Source organism: Pleuronectes platessa, chromosome 4, assembly GCF_947347685.1.
Source record: "Pleuronectes platessa chromosome 4, fPlePla1.1, whole genome shotgun sequence".
In the NCBI taxonomy this organism is placed as follows: Eukaryota; Metazoa; Chordata; class Actinopteri; order Pleuronectiformes; family Pleuronectidae; genus Pleuronectes; species Pleuronectes platessa.
Genome location: NC_070629.1, coordinates 12,834,073 through 12,853,601, shown reverse-complemented (window position 1 = coordinate 12,853,601; position 19,529 = coordinate 12,834,073). Strand labels below are relative to the sequence as shown.

At 46.2% G+C, this 19,529-nt stretch overlaps 1 protein-coding gene across 2 annotated transcripts; it reads right to left on the bottom strand.

The window, feature by feature from the left end:
• Positions 1-1,821: 1,821 nt before the first annotated feature.
• Positions 1,822-18,559, bottom strand: mn1b (meningioma 1b). Of its 2 annotated transcripts, XM_053421566.1 has the most exons (3): positions 17,817-18,559; positions 14,098-17,709; positions 1,822-3,346 (listed from the first exon to the last, which is right to left on the bottom strand). In XM_053421566.1, exons 2-3 carry the CDS (start codon positions 17,657-17,659, stop codon positions 3,117-3,119), a joined length of 3,792 nt encoding a protein of 1,263 aa, XP_053277541.1. In that variant the 5' UTR covers positions 17,660-17,709; positions 17,817-18,559; the 3' UTR covers positions 1,822-3,116. The 2 variants fall into 2 exon arrangements, with proteins under 2 accessions (XP_053277541.1, XP_053277540.1); XM_053421565.1 differs by having other exon boundaries at positions 14,098-18,556.
• Between the last annotated feature and the right edge of the window lie 970 nt (positions 18,560-19,529).

The window sequence follows — 19,529 nt, the reverse complement described above, 5'->3', positions numbered from 1 at the left end:
AGATACATTACAATAACACACTCCTAATGAGGCCGGTAATTGAGCAGCATGTAATTTTAGACTTTAATTCATTTCCATGAAAGCCTCACGAACACAACAACAATCCGCAATGCACAAACTGTGTGTGAGCATCAGAGACCTGTCGGCACAAGCCCTTGTCCTGCCATAAAACAGGTCAGCTAAACCAGACAGGCAGGTAATGTGTCACCACAGGAGTCTTCTGGCACAAACACATACAAACTGAGCTGAGCTGACTGTATAAGGAAATGTAGCACCTTGGCATGAAAGCACAAAGCTCAGCCTGAGCATTAGTCAACAATAGCAGAAGCACTTGAACCCTTTTTGATCCCTAAACCCAACCTGGCTGTGAAAATAACAAAGCTTTTGATCCATTAAAAGTTCGCTAGTCAGGCGTGCCGTCGCTATTGCTAAATACTAGTCAAACCAGTAGCATCAATGACAGTGAGCTTGTGTGCTTGTACAATGTGTCCTCTGTGAACAATGGAAAGGCGTCAGATCTAATTGTCGCATGGAATTGTGACCTAATGCATACAACTAGGATTAAATGCTTACACAACATATCTGGTAAACATAATCACATACACAAAATTGTGTCAACCATAAAGGCACAAAAATGGCTTGCAATATTTTACTGATTCCGTGACTAAACCTAACAAAGAATCTCCGGCTTTAGTTTCACAGTGAGCAGTGTAATCACTCCCTAAACAGACCCTCCCAGGTGACATGACAGTCTCTCATATAACCAGTCTCTGCTGTTTGCCACCGGTGCAGCTCTCTGTGCATCACATTCACAACAGGCTCTGCAATCCGACACAGCAGGCGCCCACTACAGCAGCAAGCACAAATACATCTGAATAACACAGACAGGGTCCTGCAGGGAGCTCCTGTGTGTGTGTGTCTGTGTGTGTATTGGTGTGTGCGCGCGCTTGTATCCTAGACAGCGGTGATGCAGGTTGATCACTAGCCCTGTTAGGTAGCATTGACGTCTCCACCTCAGAGTTGGCACACAGGGGAGTTATTGATTAGCATTAAGCATCCATGCAGATGGCCAATAAAGAGCAGGTGAGCCAAAGAGGGCCTGGGGAGTGGAAAGAGGGAGGGTGTGTGTGTGTGTGTGTGTGTGTGTGTGTGTGTGTGTGTGTGTGTGTGTGTGTGTGTGTGCGTGTGTGTGTGAGAGAGAGTGAGTGAGTGAGTGCAAGGACTGAAGGTGGAGGAGGAGGTAGTAAGATGGAGCTGCGAAGCCCAAACCAGCGGAGATGATTAGGAAAACAGAAAAGAGAGAAGACTCGGCATATAAAAAAAAAAATGTCAAAGAAACAGAACGATTTTCATTTTGTTTTAACACTTCACAGTTTGACTAATATTGTTATCATTATCTTGCAGTAAAAATGTGTGCCATTGCTTATTTATCATAGACGCGGAGCATTGGAGCAGAGATGTCAGAGAAGATTGGTGGATAAAATGCGACACCGGTTTCGAGCAGGAGAACATGGAATTAATTGTCTTGGTTCCCTAATCCACCAGGAAACGACTATTCCAGCCTTCTTGAAGTGGCGGCTTCCTTTAATATGGTGCAGGTACCTGCATGCTTGTCAGGTGGTGTGCATCAGTTCACAACATCCCTGTCATATCTGTCACTTGGAATATACAGTACAGTAGACACCTCTGTAATTCACAGATGATCCTCAGGGTACACAGGCTTCTACAGGAGCGAATATTTCTTTTGAATTGTACACAAAATAAAAAACTACATCATGTTTGATTTCCTATCTGTGAATAATAACCAAGTAAACACAAAAGTCACCTTTAACGTCATATTTATTGTTATTTAGTTACTCAATAAAACATATACAGATATATACAATATGCAGGAAAACAGACGACTGCACTTTACATATTATTAAAAAAAGAAAACAAAAAAAACAAAATCAGTTTGTAAATTGCCGTCACAGTCCTCCATCTATTGTTTCAGAAATTCAAATTCAACAGAAGCTTTATTTAAAGATTACAAGATTGCCTAACACACAGCAAATTTTTCTCTTATTATACATGTGCAATACCAAAAGTTTTTTTTTTTTCAATTCCCTTTTAAAACGATCCCTTGACCTCCATCTTCAGTTCCCATTGGATGGATTGTATACGAGTGGTTGAGCTCATGAGGATGGAGAAGAGGAGAGAGGAAGAAGAGAAGAGAAGAGAGGAGAGGAGAAGACAGAAGAAGAGGAGAGAGGAGAGAGGAGAAGAGTCAAGGCCAATATTAAGAACAGAGTACTAAAATAAATCTTAAATGATAAAGTTTAACATTTTCTTTTAAAAAGAGGGGGAAATAAAATTGTTGGATTACATTCATGCATAATCATCCCTCTTCCCATCATCCTCTACGTCTCCTTCTCTGGGGTCAGACCACTTCTAATGAACCAGTGGGCCTCATTAGAGAGTGTGAGTGTGTGTGTGTGTGTGTGTGTGTGTTTGAGTGTGTGAGTGTGGGGGGAGGGGGGGGAATCCAGATTTCTGTCAAATAGTAGAGTTACATTGATGGGGAGGATTAATACATTAGAGCTGCGACCATGTAAATTAAAAGTCATGAGAACACGATCGCGTCAAAAGACTCAACACTGGTATACAATCACAGCCAGCGACAACTGGACAAAATCTTTTCTTCTGGTTTTCTTCTTCCCCTTTGACATTTCTTTATTTTTCTTCAACAAAGAAAAAACAAACAAAAAAAAAATATCGATTTGAGGTTTTCCAGAATTGGGCCTTGTTGAGAGGAGCCCAAGCTGTATTGTCCAGCAGTATGTGAGCGAGCTTCCTAATGTGTGACTGCATGTGTCAGAAAAAACATGGTATTTTTGCGTGTGTGAGTGTGTTCTTGTGTGTGTGTGTTTGTAATGTGTGTGTTTGTATGTTCATGTTTGCATTTATGAGTGTAAATGTCTTTCTCTCCCTGAACAGGCATCATAATCATCATCATCATCATCATCATCATCATAAGCATAATCATCATCATCCTCTTCCTCATTGTCTTTTAATCTGTCATTCTTTTTATGTTGTCATCTTCTGTACTGCTTCCTGCTCGGCCTTCTGCTTCCTGTTCAAGTCAGGGCCGCCACAAATGTCCCGAATCGATTGGAGATATCAGAGTGGAGAGAGCGCCAGGACGAGACGGGGCCCCCTCTGCCCTTACTGTCCCCCAGCTCGTCTGTGCAGTGGACAGACAGACACTGCATGTGGTTCCCTCCGCTGCTCCCACCGCCACCGCCACCTCCACCTCCGCCGGCGCCTGGGGCCCCGACTCCAGTCTTACTCTGGGACAGCTCCGATTCTGCAAACAAGCACAGAGAGGAGAAGGTTAATTGAGACTGTGAGAAAAACAACAAATTCAAAACTTTAAGCAACTGTCATCCTGTGATACAGATGAACCACTTTAAATACAGACTTTTAATTCCCGTGTCATCTTCACATCCCACTCTAAATCTGCACTGTGAAATTTATTCAACACTATTCCATCCCCCCATCAACACAACCGGAGAAGGAGGCTGTAAGCAAAGTTTCCTGTCCTCACACTCCTCCTCCTCCTCATGCCTCACATACACACACGAACATGCACGCATTCATTTGCTCTTGGTCAGGCGTGCAAATCAGGAATGCTCCTGCCTGACCTCCAGTCAGGGGTCAAAGAGCGCAGAGAAAACTGGCCTTTCACCTTGCTTGACCCAATTTACTGGCGTAATGGCCATGCCACGGTATCAACCCTGTGTCACAGAGATATGGAGCCTCATATTAAATGGTTGCACCACGCTTCCAGAAAATCGATATACAGGTTGATTATACGTCATATTAAAGAGTTAATGCTGACGCCCGAGATGCATTCTTCACATATGGACAAAAAAAAATCACTTTGTGCCATGTAACGAAAAATTAGTCAAGGGGAAGATTGACGAGGACAGGAAACGCTTTGCTAAACTATACATAAAAGCTCAGCGACACGCTTTATCTGCCGAGGTACAGACAGCAGCACGGGTGAGGACAAGAGGATGGAAATTAAGAAAAAATTTGAAGTAGACAAAAGAAAAAGCAGGAGGAAGCGAAGCACTGCAGGTCGGGTTAGGTATGACACTGTGTGCTTTTGGTAGTGCCTCCGAGCGAGCCCAGAGCAGAGAGGAAATACGTGTGAAGATGTTACGGATCCCTCACTAAAATCGTCCCGATAATTCTCCCATCTCCTCACCACACAGAACAGATCACTGCCTTGCTCCGTGTGGATGGTTGAAACAGATCAGTGTGCAGCACAGAGACACAGAGCTCTAAGGCGCGGGGACGACTCGGTGTCTGAGTGTGGAGACAGGTAGAAAACAGCTCTGACAAGCCGAGCTACGTGTGTCAGAGAGGGAAGAGGCTGTGATCGACAGTCTGGGCGCGGAGGCTGCAGATCACAACACTCCAGTCACTCTGCCGCTCACCTACGAGACAGGAGAGGTGCCGCGCAGACCCCCGCATCATCCACAACCCCCTTTCCCCTTTCATGAGCTCAGCTTAAACTGTTTTTATTTTTTGCTCTGCTTAACGTTTCCACACCCCCCCATTCCTCTCTCCCTCTCAGATTTTACAAGCCCTGAGGCAGCAGTGACACGGCGTTAACAAAACACAGCCAGGGAGGAGAAGGCCGGCAGCGCTGACCAGGCCGGGCCGGGCAGCTATAGGACGACCAAGAGAAGCAAGCAGAGGCAGACATGCAGGCAGTGAGGCACGCTTGCCCCCCAGCCTGTCTGGGCTGCGACCACTGGAATGGAAAAGTGAGGGGGGGGGTTGGGGGGGGTGGTGATAAAAGGTCATGCAGCCAGTCCTCCCGTTGTTCCCTGTTTCGTCTCTCTCCGACTGTTGGTTTCCCCCCCCCCCCCCCCCTCACTGGAGACGTGGTGTAAGTGGGGGCTGAGGGGTGTGGGGGTGAAGGAGGAACAAGGATTTGGAGCAGTGTTGCGGTGGTGGTGGCAAGGAGATCTAACATTTGCCAGAGGGTCCAGTCACACACCTCAGCATGGCGGATCCCCACCCCCTGCCAGTATCGCTCCCCCCACACCCATTCTCCTAGAGCCCCCCCCCCCCCCCCCAAAAACCCACACTCCCTCTCTCTTCCCAGCGCTCTTGCCCTCGAGCACCCGCCGGCAGCTCATGCTAGCTGGGCACAGCAGGGTCCGCACCGGCCTGAATAGGCAGCCAAGCGTTCCCCTGGCTCACTGCTGACACACAGCAAACTGACAACACGCACAGCCAGAAAACACACAACACGCCAGCCACTGCCGCCGCTGTACGGCCACATCAGCCCTCAGCTGCTGCTCCACATGAGCACGCACGCCCACATGCATATGGACACGGACGCAGAAACAAACACACACGGCCCCAGCGAGACTCATCACTCAGTTTCAATGCAAGGACCAGAGACGGAAAAATAATCTGCACATCACAGTTCTAATTACCAACACGCCGATTCTCTTTTCTGCCGCACACACTCACAAATGTATCACCTGCATAATCCCAGTATTCACTTTGAAACTCAAACTCATGTTTGAAATAAATATTTACAACCTAATTTTATAAATAATGACTATTTATTATGTTTTCTTTTTTTAATCACATCTTCACTTGTAAGACCTGCAATCAACATAATTCATATTTTGTTACGTTGCACTTTTTCATTAACAGTGCCTGTAAAATCCACTACTCTAAAAATAAGCCCGACACTTGACCACCACAGGATTAAAATATCACCCACTATTACAGGGTAGCCAAAGGGGGGGATTCAGGGAATGGGATTTTTATGGAGAAAAAAAATCGAGACACTACAGTTAAATTGTAAGCATTATCCATGGCGGCGCATTCGTTCAAAAGTGGAAACGGCAGTGTGAAATCCTGCATCACACAAGTCTAAATCCCAAATCACCGTGACATTTTACAAACAGGGAAATCTCTCCCTTTTTTTCCCAATAAGATCTGTCTTGTTATGGCTGTTCATTGACTAACGTAGGATTCATATCCACGGTAATATCTCAATAATAGCCTATTCGTCTGAGGGGAACAAGTGCTTAGCATCAACAAGCGAGGGAGAAAACACCTAATAAAAAAAGGAACAGTCGCAGCACAAGCAGCCGCACCGGAGCACGGATACACCTAAATATCCTTAACCACATTACAGCCAGAGAAGATTACCACAGTGATGTGTTAAGTAAATACTGAATTTAATGTGATGCACTTATATATCGCTGTATCTCTCGCCCCCAGTGCTGTATTTTGTTATTTAGTGTCTGGGGTGACGATTTCACACACAAACACCTGCATACACATGCACACACACACACACACACACACACTCACACACACACACACACACACACACGCACACACACACACACACACACACACACAGCAGCAGGGTTTGGGAGCCGTCTCACAGACACAGCCAGAGACGATTTACAGAGATGAGTGGAGCTTCGACTGCCATGGAGGCAGGGAGCACGGCGCTCAGCACAGCTCCGGTTGTCTGGTTGACACCGATGTGTCTGGGAGCTGACGGCCTGACATGGGTTTACATGTCATACCACACACACTCAACACACTGGAAGCAGCGCAGGAAGGTAAACAATGGCTACTCGCAGACTGCTTTTACTATCATCCTAATAATCCCTGCAATTATTTTCTCAATTAATCATAAAAAGCAAAAAATGTAGTTTGTCACAGTTGAAAATTTAAATTGTTGAAGCTGACACAGATATTGTGAGTAATACATTTGTCAATTTAATGGCGGAGGAAGATTATTAAAGAGCGAGCCAGAAGGTTTGAATCTACGGGGCGTTGTTCTGCTACAAGTTCCTCGGAGCCGTCACACTGATTTCCCAGGCCCCACAATCCCATGCGGCAGGCCTCTGCCCTTTCTATCCTGAGCTCTATACTTCCATGACGACACTTCACCTTTGACCTTGTGCTCCCGGGGCCACGACCCCATCCTCTCTGAACACAAACCAGCCCAATCAGAAGGCTCTGCTCGCTGACAAAAACACCCAAAGGCCTGCGCTCCTATGACAGTGTGTGTCATCAGGTCAGATTCCTTTAGCATAACAACTACCACTCTGGCCTTGTGCGAGGTCTCTGTCTTTGTCAGCACAAAACGCCCGTCCCAATTCACGGAGGAAAAGTCGGATTAAAAAAAAAAAAATGAAAAACGCCGCGAGAGAAGATCTGATTTTAACCAGCAGGGATGCAGAGCCGGAGAAAATGTTTGCTGTCTGGCTGAAACATAAGACGCCCCCCCCCCCATGATGTCTCCCCTCAGTGTCAGCAGTGACAGGACGTGCAGGCCGGTGCCAAAACAATGATAGGAGGTAATTAAGACCCCCACAAAATCAAATAACATCCTTCAGCTACATGTGCGTGTTCAGGGAAGACTTCATAAAGTGCATGTGGGACTAACAGAGGTATTAGCCATGTGTCTCATGCCCCAGGGTGAGCGGGGGGGCATGTAAGGCTCCCCTGCAACCCCCCTCCCCAAAAACCCACCCATGTGCCTTGGTGCGACCTTTCCCTCAGTGCAGGGAGCCGATCTGTGGAGAGCGGGGAGGGGGGGGGGGGGGCTTATTTAGGTTTAAATTCCCCCCATCCTCTCTGGCCTGCAACATACAGAGAGAGGGGGAAGAAGAAAAAACTTGCTCAGGCAGGCATCGCCCCCAGCGTTCGTTACCTTTTTCTCCCGCAACACACCCGTTCCCTTTGCCTCAAACACACACACACACACGTGAAAACACACACCCCTCTGGCCACAAGAAGTGCTTAGGAAACCAGACACAAATCAGAACATGGGAAGTGATTTAATGCCTCCTTCATAACTCACAACCATGTCCAGGCCCTGTCCAGCATGTCATCCAAGTCAGTGACATATTGATCTACTACGCTGTCTCTATTTGGTTTCAGCACAGCACTGCACACTCGTGTTTCCACCGTTTTGTAAAAGGTCAACCGCCGGGAAAACTGTGGCAATTTTCAGATCAGGAGCGACACCTTTATTCTGAATAAAATGATGTGTAATTATGAATTAAACTACAAAATATCAAACAAGGCGTAAATAGATCGTTTTACACACGGTGATTAAATACATTACGTTTAAACCTGATATTGTTGGATGACTATTTAAGAAAGGACATATTGTCAAAAGTTATAGGCACATTTATATATAAATAAATATGTTTATATCTTCTACATAGAGACGAGAATGAACAATAGTCATGGAGCATGAAAGTGATGGAAAAAACAGTTTTGAAATATTTCATTTTCTCTTCCATAAATGAAAATGGTAGCTATTACCCAGCCACTCGTCTCATGTAGGAAACTACAGATGTTCTCTGAAGAGAGAAAAAAAACCTTCTCTCTATCTCTGTTACTTTCTGTTTCACTCAATCAGTCTCTACCTCTGTCTCCCGGGAGAAACAGCTCCAGTGTCATAACTCATTTGTCAGTTCCTCCATACAAATTAAAGGCGTCTGACGACTACCTGTACGGCAAATAACATAACCGCTGCTGGCAGCGTGACAACATCTGCACCTCCGAAAACCTGAAAACACACCCACACACACACACCTTTTTAACAGTGCACTGGCATCACTGGTAACATATGAAACCAGTAGCACCTTTCAGGAGCTGTGTGTCCAACTGATGCCTTTTTTTTTTTTTGACTGGTTTGGCCGGCTCTGGCAGACGCTCAACAGGACAGTGGACATTTGGAGGCATGTCACATACGTCCACAATCGAATCCTGTGCATCTCACAGCTGAATTCAGCTTTGCATTCGCTGCTGCATCCAAGCAGAATATTTACCACATGCTGAGACAAGTTTTATTCTATTCCAACACCCTTCCCCAGGGAAAACAAAACACCGGATGAGCTGCTATTTTGAAGAGTCGAGGATCCAGCAAAGCAAAAGGCCTGACACCTTTGTTCGTCTTCCTCTCTCTTCATCAGTCACGAGCACGCTTCTTTAAAAGGCTTCTTTGAATGTCAGCAGTGCTCAATGTCTTGCAAAATCCCAGAAACATAGGGCACACATGCACACCCACACGCACACAGACACAGTAACACATAAACAAACAGGATTGCAAACACGCTTGCAAACACATGTCTTAAACTTCCAGACACTTTAAATGCATGATAGGCATTTTTCAGTCCTGCACTATTCACAAGTCGAGTAAATGCTCTTAAATATTTTTCAACACATTAGATTTAAGTGAGCGTGTTCCACCGAGCGAGACACCTGAGATCTGCCGGCTGAGGCCGGGAGCCTGACACCGAGTCTAAATAAATCAAACTTTATGTCTACAGCTGACAAATCCACACTATCAAGTTGCAGTGTCTACAAACCTGCCCTTCGTCACGCGCTCACGTGCACGCCAGGGCGCACGGATGCACACAGTCACATACAGCAAGGAGGAAAAAAATACAACGTGATAACAGTAAAACGAGCGTCATTTTCTTTGTCCATGTTAAGACAGGACCGTGTTGAGGAGGACAGGAGTTTCTCAGGTGCTGCTTTGTCACGACAGGACTATGTTGCTGAAATCAGCACTTACAGACATTACCAGTCCTTTGTAGCCCTGATGAACCCGTCCATAACCAAGTCGACTTACAGGAGTAACCGGAGGATGAATTATGACTTTTGGAAACAATATTACAGAGGCTAATTGCTATGATTATCATAATGATTATCATTACTGCAGCACAGGGATGTGCGAGAGGCTCGTGGATGCGCGGTGTTAAAAATGTCGATATGAAACACCTTGTAATGACAGGTAAAGAACACAGACGGCCCCAAGCTGTTTTTTTCCACATTCAAACACGTGTCAATCACTTTCTTGTGTGCGTGAAAGGAAATAGAAATTACTGATGTGATTTGTGGGATTGTTGTCACACTGAAATGTCAAAGCCAGGTAGTCTCACAGGACTGTTCACCGCGGTGGAATATCAATACGGTTCTTTCTGTGGATTTAAACGCTTTCTAGTGGCGGCGATAAGACGCAAGTTCCCTCCTTTCAAACCTGTCAAAGTCCCAGCGCCGGAGATTTGATCATTATTAGAGCTGTTTAAGGCCTGATTACTGAGAGTGAGGAGTGAAACTATTCCACAGGGTCAACTGTGAAGTGCTTGATAAATAATAAGTCACTCACAAGGAGCGAAAAGTGAAAATAAAAAGAACCGAATCACTTCCTATGCCTGCTGGTTGCCTGTTATCAAGACTGTGCACAAGTTTCCAAAGGAACGGTCGACTTCTGGCTAAGATATACACGAGTGAAGGGAAGAGGAAGAGCGTAAGAGAATTTTTTTTTTTTTTCTTAAAAAGGGGAAATAATATTAACTGACAACGTACAGGCAGAGTTGCTTGTGTGCACCTCAACTTCTCAAGGGCAGAAGATGCCGCGGAGCTCTGGAGAATCTGCCGCCTGTGAGATTGGTAGGAGGCAGGTATGAGGAAAACTGAAAGTACGTGCTGTCACAGAGAGAGGAGGCCGCAGAGGGCCACCGCTGCAGCTCACATCACTTTACAACAGGGAGCGCAGAGAGGACGAGCCGGGCGGACGCACGCCTGCACTCTGAGGGAAATAAGCGCCTGTTTCAGTTTTATTGGCTCCTCGTCTGCACATTAAAACATTCAGAGCAAGTTAGTGAAAAATGTATAATGTTGAATTTCTGCGCTGGGTCTTATTCATACCGAAGCGAAGACCGGTGGCTCCAAAACCAGAACCATCTGGTTTCACTGAGCGAGGGACACTTTCACCTCATATGACAAGACTGACCCTTGACCCCTTCATCAGCTCAAACTGAGGAAACTCCTGAGCATCACCAAGGTTCATCTGTTTCACTTCCCCAGCAGATAAACTGAACTTCATAAAGTACAAACACTAACTGGTAAAAAAACAGCAAAATACTCATCGTGTGTTATCTCTCAACAGAAACACATCATCTCAGCTGAATGTCTGAAAACAACATTTTGTTTGACCGTAAATAGTGAAAGTTCTGTTTATAATTATAATAAATTCAAATGCCTTTTCTAATAGGACATTTTCATTATTCATTGTGCGTCTGAAATAAGGTAGTTGTGTGTATTAATTGCTGAACATAAATATTGAACGTAATAACTTCTGAGTGCCCGTTGTTTAATAATGACGCAACCAAGTGAGATAAAAACAAGGCTTGTGTGTGTGTGTATATATCAACACATATTTGATCTGCCTATTTTTAAGACGTATTTATGGTTCAGATAATTTCAGGTGATGTCCTCCTGTGGTGATAATTAAAATGTGAAATTCAACCTGTAAGTGGGAAGAAATTATTTCCGCTGCTGTTAGAATTACACCCATTAATTTCAACCTTATGAAAATCATCTTTTTCTTGACCACATTATATTTTAATTTGCTTAATATATTTCAAACTAGAGTCACTGATATTATCCATTAGATTTTGGTTCAGGAGCACTGAACACTAGACTAAGGGGGATATTTTTTGCGGTGTGAAAAGCCAGTGGGATGCTGGAACTACACTGTGGGCTATGACTTTTCTTAAATTATTATGTTATTTTGCTCCCTTCTGTGTAGCCTAAGCATTAGATTCAATCTCAAAATCCCCCTCCCCTCCCAAATACACCTCCACCCTTTTTTCATCTTTGCTGTCTGAAGCACTCAAATGAGAAACTGTCAGGAGCCGTGATTTGTGCTAACTAGCTATCGATCGCTCCAGAGCTGCAAGCCTCCTGTCCATGTAGGGAGGGCTGAGAGGGAGCAGAGGAGACGTGGAGAGGGAGAGAGAAGGAGGGAGGAGAGGAGGTGAAAGGAAAGCAGAAAAGACAATATTCTGCTTTTAAATACCTACTGTTATTGTGAATTTGTACTGTCAAATGTGCTATCAGCCCCCAGAGATAGTGAGACAGTGAAAGCAACAGGGCGAGTGTGGCTGACTGCTTATCAGTGTTGGGTTTCCTCCTCAAAAGAAGACTCATTAATCATGATCAGAAGTAATGATGTTACATATCACTCCCTGGCATTACCCTTTTTTTTCTTCTTCAGCAATCCCCTGTGCTCTGTCTTTTATAATATTTTATTCTATATGAAAAACATATCTCAGTTCCCTTTTTTGTTAATGACAACGGAAGGAATGACGGAAATAAAAAAGCCACAATGTTCAATGACCTTGTCATTTGTCTGTTAAATTAGCCGAGAGGACCAGAGGGGACAAGTCATGAGGAAAACAAATAGCTGCATGAAGGAGAATCTACTTTTGACTATTCTGCCTTAAATTAATATCTTCACTGATTCTTATTTTCTATTCATTCATAGTCAGGATGAAACCTGAGATGAGCTGAAGCGGTCGTTTACACACAGCTCGTGTTCCAGCCTCAGTGTGACTCTGTGTCTGTCTCTGAGAAACAATGCGCCCGAGTCCAGACTCGGCGGTGCGCGCCCCCGCGCCTCTCTGCACCCGCACTAATCAGAACAAAGAGGCGCTCGAGACGCGCAAGGAGCTTTCCACAAATTATATCTATAAAGATATATAGACATATAGATATTTCTATACAATATATATGCATCCTTACTTTCACAGTGGGTTTAGTTTAAAATCATTTATAAATAGCCAACATTAAAAAATGACAAGACAATAAATGCAAGAGGGAAATAAAATACATATAAATCATTATATAAATCACGATAAATAAATAAAACCTGGAGACATATTCTGCTACATAAAGCTACAAGGCTATTTCACTTTGTAACATAAAATACACATTTGATTTTATATTATGAGTAAGGCATAAAATATAATATTAATAGAATAAAAATATAGCCAAATAATGTAGTCGTAATAATATGAATGAAACATAATAATAATTTATTGTTTTACTTTTATTAATTATTATTATTATTAAGACAAGTTTCTGATCTGCAGCTGAAGAAGGTAACACTCAAATGAGTTGTATTTTGATTTAGAGTCACCATTAAAACATTGAAATTAATCTACACCATAAATGTGCAGATTATAGTAATAATAATAATATCTGTTTCTAATACAAAAATGGTCTTCTGGCCAGAAGATAATTTTTTTTATTTTAGTTAAGAAACCCTGACCTGTAAGAAACTCCCAGTTTACTCTGAGTTTGATAATAGTATTAATAAATAATTTCAAAAGTGAAAAAAAGTAAATAATAGCAACTGTAGCAATAAGCAAATACTCAATTATTCTTCTTCTTCTTATTATTATAACTATTAATATTTAGTATGGAGGGTTTTCAAAAAGGATATTAAAAGTAAAAGTAAAGGCTGTGTTAATGTCACGGTGAAATTTTTATCCTGCCAATCTAAAGCTCAGTCCACTCTCAGCGGCTCCCTACGATCCCATGATAATAACAAAAACAAACACGTAACAAGCCGAAGGAAACCCCGCTGCGCTAACGCATATCCTCAAAAAGCTATTAATCTTCTCAATGTAGTTGTTCACCCTGAAAACCGAGATAAAGAACTGCAGGAAATGTTTACTTTTCCCCAGCAGGTCTTTGTACTGTGTCTGTACGACGAAGAAACCTATAAGAAATACACTGTCGAGGCTTTACTGCGTTCGCTCACTATTTAAAACCGTTGTGATCATCACTTATTTCACTGACAGCGCAACAGAACACGAACAAACAACAAAAGAATGAATGAAATGTGTTAAATCTTTTCCCCCCCCTTTTTTAAGACTTGAATGTCTCACATCATCATTAAATTAATTATCTTCCTATAGGCAAACCCCCTTAAATTCAAATAGCCCAGTTAAGAGAGACGGCTTCTCTCTGCAACGCACAATATGCACAAGGTCCTCTATTATCAGCTCTTTGTACCTGTGTGCTGTGGCCATGCATTTCAGGTTTAGGTTTTTAAAGATTTATAACACACACATTTTAAAAGGCAGAATGGATCAGTTAATGAAGCCTGAGCTGCTCGTGTGAGAGACAGAGAGACAGAGAGAAAGTAAAAGTCATAGAACTATAAGATAATGAAAACTCTTCAATTACCTTCTTTACTGTTGTTTTGGCTCTTGTTTTTTTCCCAGGGTCCCATGGCCTTGTCATCCTCTGACCCATCCATCATGGCCTTGTCGCTGGGCACGTACCAGGTGGCGTGCTGCTCTGCCATGAGGGTGTCAAGGTCAATAGTGCCTATTGAGCCCTTCCCAGCATCCGGGCTGCAGCTCACCAGCTCATTGTCTCCATTCTGCGAGGGACAGTCACCATTCTTTTTGCCGTTTTTAACGGCTACAGGCTGGTCCTCAGAGATACTGAATTGCTGTCGCTGAAGCTGGATCTGGGCCTGCAGAATCTCCAGGGGATGGATTTCATCCTGGCCAGAGGTGCTGGATGGGGTGCGTACCTGCTCCACCCCAGGAGTGCCCGGGTGGCTCGGCCCACTGGCCCCTGATCCCCCACCAGCATTCAGTCCATAGCTGTCTGGTGTCGAGGTAGTATGATTGTTAATGCCCATACTCAGGGCCTTCTGTCCATTTATCAACCCGTGGTCACTCCTCTGCATTTTGGGTGAGCCGGTCATCATAGGGCTGCGATTGGGCTTGGTGACCGGGGCCCCTCCGGCATCTGAGCTGGAGGACACCTCGTCCTCGTTGCCATAGTGGGTGCTGACATCGTCAGGAAAGTCCACTCGTGGTGAGCTACTGTCAGACTTTGCCACACTTTGAATGCCGCTGTCCAAAGAAGACATCAGGTCGGCCTGGTCCCCTAACATCAGGTCACCTCCTTTTCCCCATGAGGGTGACTGGAGGTGTTTTTCGTGGGGCGTGCCCCCACCCCTCTCCCCAACGCCAGCTGAGGGGGTCTGCTGGCCTGGACTTACAACAGGGTTACCATTGTCAGAGGAAAAAAAAATTCCAGGGCTCACATGTCCACTGTCTCTTTTTCTCCTCCCTCTCCCTCTCCCACTCCCTGTTGTTGCCTTCCCCTCACTGCACGGGGTAGCGTCCATGTTGTAAGTTGGGGAGAGGGCACTGGCTTCCCCCTGCACCGTCTGGCTTTGACTTGCAGGCTTAGAGTTGCTATTCCCGGTGCCAGGCATCTGGCTGTTCTGGGAAGTGCCGCTCTGAAAATATTCAGGACCAGCACTGCCAGTCCCATTAGATGTGCTGCTATTAATGTCCTGCTCTGTCTGACTCAGTTTTCGCTTGCCCTCATTTTGGTTCTTCTTGTTGAATGTTACGTTAAGATTGGGGGCCCCTAGGCTAGCGATCATGTTCTGGCAGGCCGTGGAAAGGGCCGCCAGGCAGCTCTGTCCAAAAACACTGTCTTTAGCACTGGTTTTGCTGAAGTTCCCAAGGGACAGAGCTCCAAGCTTACTAACAGACGACCGCTGGCCTGGGGGGAACTCAGACTGAGGAGGGTAGCTCCCTGGTGAGGTGCTCACCCCCTGGGGAGCGCTGTGGGCTGACCCCTGACGGTTGGCCCCCCCATAGGGAAACGTTGGCTGTGCTCCCATTGGAGGTGCAGGGAAGTCGGCAGGCCGCCTCTCTGACGGTGCATTCGGATGCCCTGATCCTGCTCCTGGAGACTGCATTTGTGAAAGGTTACCCATGTTACCGCTGAACTGTGCGTGCATGCCCGGGGAATGGAGAGCCTGTACATGCCCATCTCCTGGTATCCTCATGGGCTCCTGCATGCCCATGCCTGGCCTAAACATCATCCCAGCCCCATTCTGCTGCAGACCCATGTCATGCGGCCCTGATTCATTTCCTGCTCCACCCATACGCCGTGACATCATCTCCCCAGGTGGGTGGGCCCCTTGGAACCAGGCGTTCTCCTGAGTGACATGAGGATTTTGTCCATCAATGCTGGGCATCCTGCCACCAGCCTCTCTGTCGAAGTTGGGCTGAGGCATGCCCCCCACTGGGCCTCCGTGAGCCATCGGGCCAGGAGGCACTTCACCGTGGTGGCCGAGCTGCTGCAGACTAGGCTGCCTCATCCTCTGCTGCTGGTTGCGAGAGGCCATCTGTTTTATCATCATGGCTGCGTTCTGACGCTGCTGCAGAGACTGCTGCTCAGGCCCAGGATGCTGCAGGGGACCTGGTGGGAAGCCTTCACTTACAGGTGGGGTGAACTCTCCAGGCAGGCCGGGGTATGCAGAGGGAGAGAGGTGGTTATCCATACCACCACACCAGCCTTCACCCCCATGTGCATTGGGAAAGTCAAATCTTGGCCTCTTCGCCATGTTCATATAAGGAGAGTCAAAGTGTTGAAGCCTCTGATTCGGGGGCTGTTGGGAGGGAGGGGGAGCTGGCTGCTGCATATTAAACATGGGGTCCCCATAGGGGTGCAGACCCCTATTTTCCAGTCTGTGAATGGGATATTCAAACTGGTTGTGTTGGCCAGGAATCATGACCCCTCCATCCAGAATGTTAGGGTTAGTGGGGCCGGGCTCAGCCTGAGGGGGTCGGGGGAGGCCAGGGGGGCATGAGTTCTGTCTGGCTATCAAGCTAGCCTGTTGTTGCTGTTGCATGAGAGGATGTCTTGTATTGACCCCCGGCTCCATTCCCACGGGCACCTTCCGGCCATTTCCAAAGCGCTCAAAAAACACTCCATGCTGAGGCTGCTGGGGTTGTGGCGGTGGCTGATGTCCCTTAGAGATGCCCTGCATACCTGGTGTCCGTGGCATGCCAGGGTTCCCTGGGAAATTTCCGCCAGGAACGGGCCTTCCTGGCCCAAAATGGGGTAACTGAGATTCTGATTCTGATGGGGAAAATACAGGTACATCAAAATGTCCAGATGGGGGCTCACTAGGGAAGTTATACTCTAATCCCTCCACAGCTCCCTGGTTTGGCATCCGCCGAGACTCCAGGCCATGAGACTCAGAGGAGGAGGATGAAGAGGAGGGGAGACCATGGAAGGAGGCTGCTCTGTTAGGGGACTGGTCGAGGGGTAGACAGGGAGCAGGGACAGCATGGCTGCCGCTGGGAGGCCCGTGATGTTGAAAGTCAGGCATATTACCAGGCCGCTGCTGCTGCTGTTGCTGCTGCTGCTGCTGCTGCTGGGGAAAGCCATCCCCTGCCTGTCCCTCAGCGAGAGGATCAAATCCTTCTCCAAAGCCCTGCTGTGGTCCCATGCCATTGTTGTTGAAGCCCATTAACCTGCCACCGTGCAGGCATGACGACCCTGGCTCTGGGCCTCCAAAATTCCCACTGAAATGTGGGTGATGTTGGTGGGGGTGAGGTTGATGGCCGTGAGGATGTCCTTGATGAGGTTGCTGGTTGTTAAAAAATCCATGCATGGGTCCTTGCTGCTGCTGCGGCTGCTGCTGCGGCTGCTGCTGAAGTCCGCCGCCTGCATGCATGTCCGAGTGGCCCCGCGGGTGGAAGCCGCCGTACTGCTCTCCGTTCATGTTCATATTGAGCCCCAGCATTTGCGGCTCGCTCAGAGGACCCATGCCGGGTTCCACTGCTCCCGGGGGGCCTCCAGCGTGAAAACCTGGGCTTTTATAGTGGGATCCCATGTTCAGTCTCTGTTGGTTTATGTTTCTCTCTGACTGGCCAGGGTTTCTGCTATTAATCTGAGAACTGAACTGCTCCAGCCCAAACATACTCCCCTGCAATCAATCCCACATGACGGCCAGTTGGACAGTTTTTTCGTCTGTCCCCAAAAAGAAAAACGAAAAAAACATATATAAGAAACTATTTAAATGTTTAAATAACACTGGTGAATAAACTGCTGTGCCCGCTTTAAAATTTGAAACTCACCAGATAAGTTCTCATTGTTGTGGATCAATTGTTTTTGTTTTCCAACTTCTCCAAGTGCGCGTCGGAGAGACGGGACAGGCTGTGTCCAAATACGCACGTAAAGTGTGTCTCTGTCCTCGCGTTTAATCGTGCACCTGACTGCTTCTCTTTTTCTCTTTGCTTAAAAAGACAAATGTAAAACAATTTTACTTAACTTGCTGCACGAGTGACTTATAATATTCCAAAGTTTGTCTGTGCGTATTTCTCCGGAGCGAACATGGCACTATCAAACAAAAAAAAGGAGAGCGCTGGAGAACTGGAGCGATAGAAGTGGGAATATGAACATTTCTAACAGCTAATTCATTATTCCAGTCCAAAGTCAAATGTCCCAGTGCGACTTTTTTTATAAGGTCCCATAGTGGAAACAAGGGAAAAGTCCAGTCGCAGCCGTGGATAGCAAAACTACCTCTGCGCTTTTGAGGGGGGGAAATCTTTCTTGGGATAAATACTGGCCACGGATCTCCTTCAAAAAATCTCTCATCAACCGCTGAGCAGGCGTGAAACCAAAAGTCCAGTGTGACGGAAAAGTCCACGGACACGGCTCTTCTCCTCTCCAGGTACCGGAGAACCGGAGCGTCCGTTTACGCGACCTGAACCCGGAGCGGAGCGGTGCGCACTACCCGCACTCCACAACCACGGATCGGCTTGACAGCATCCTCCACCCGCTGCCGGTCATGCGCTGAGCAGCGACGCGCGGTGCCTTCGAGTCCTCCCGGTGCGTGTCGCTCCTGGCGTGTGCGTCTCTCCGTTTACCGACTGCGGTCTGGTGCGTAGCGAGCGATCCACAGACTCTCTCTCTCTCTCTCTGCTCTGCCGCTCTGTGTGAGACCGACGCGTCCGGAGGAGCCTGCAACAAGTTTTGCATTTCTGCAGCCACTTCCATCCGCGAGGTCTCAGCCAATCAGAGCGAGCGGAGGGAGCTTCGAGGGCGGGACAAACGCCTTTAAGGTGGTCCGCGGAGTGAATGAGAGTGGATTGTGTCTGTAAATCCGATTTTTGTAAAGACAGATTTCACTTTGAATGTAAGGTTTTGACCTAAAGAAACAGATGGTTTGGTTTACCTGTAAAACATCATCGAATATATTACATTTATTAATTTTAAGCCTATACAGGAACCTTTTTTTGTTATCAACTCTAAGACCATCTTCTAAAATAAACAGGGCTTCAAGTGGAATTCTGCACAATCCGGTTAGAGATGCTCCGGACCTCTTCACCTAACAAACTTTTTTCCTGCTTCCATGAATCCATGATCGGGGATCAGCCCCAGTTGGAGCTGTATCATCATTGCATCATATTTACAACAACATAACAACAGCTACACCAATAAAAAGCTGTAATTGAACGTGCAGCTGGTTGTTTATTGTGTGTTTAACTGACACACGCTGGGTCCAGGTGAGTCTGTATCTCTATGTATCTATGTACACACTATGGAACACTCATTAATGCTGCGCCCACATGCTGGATGTTACATTTGTTACCATGTGGTTGAACAGTCAGAATCAATGCAGACTACTGAAACCACATATCTGAGCGGATGTTGGGATGGAGGAATGAATGAGATGTATCAGTGTGTGCATCACGTCCCTGTCGCTGATCCAAAGTCTAAATCCCAAAAGGGGGAAAATCCTCCTTAAAAGACCATCTGAACTAAATCATGTGGAGGATATTGAGCCC

Excerpts from the sequence above, each read along its gene's own strand:
- mn1b (XM_053421566.1), bottom strand. The coding sequence starts at position 17,659 with ATGTTTGGGCTGGAGCAGTTCAGTTCTCAGATTAATAGCAGAAACCCT. Across the intron at positions 3,347-14,097 it reads CCAAAACAACAGTAAAGAAG|AATCGGAGCTGTCCCAGAGT; the intron begins GTAATTGAAGAG and ends GCTTGTTTGCAG.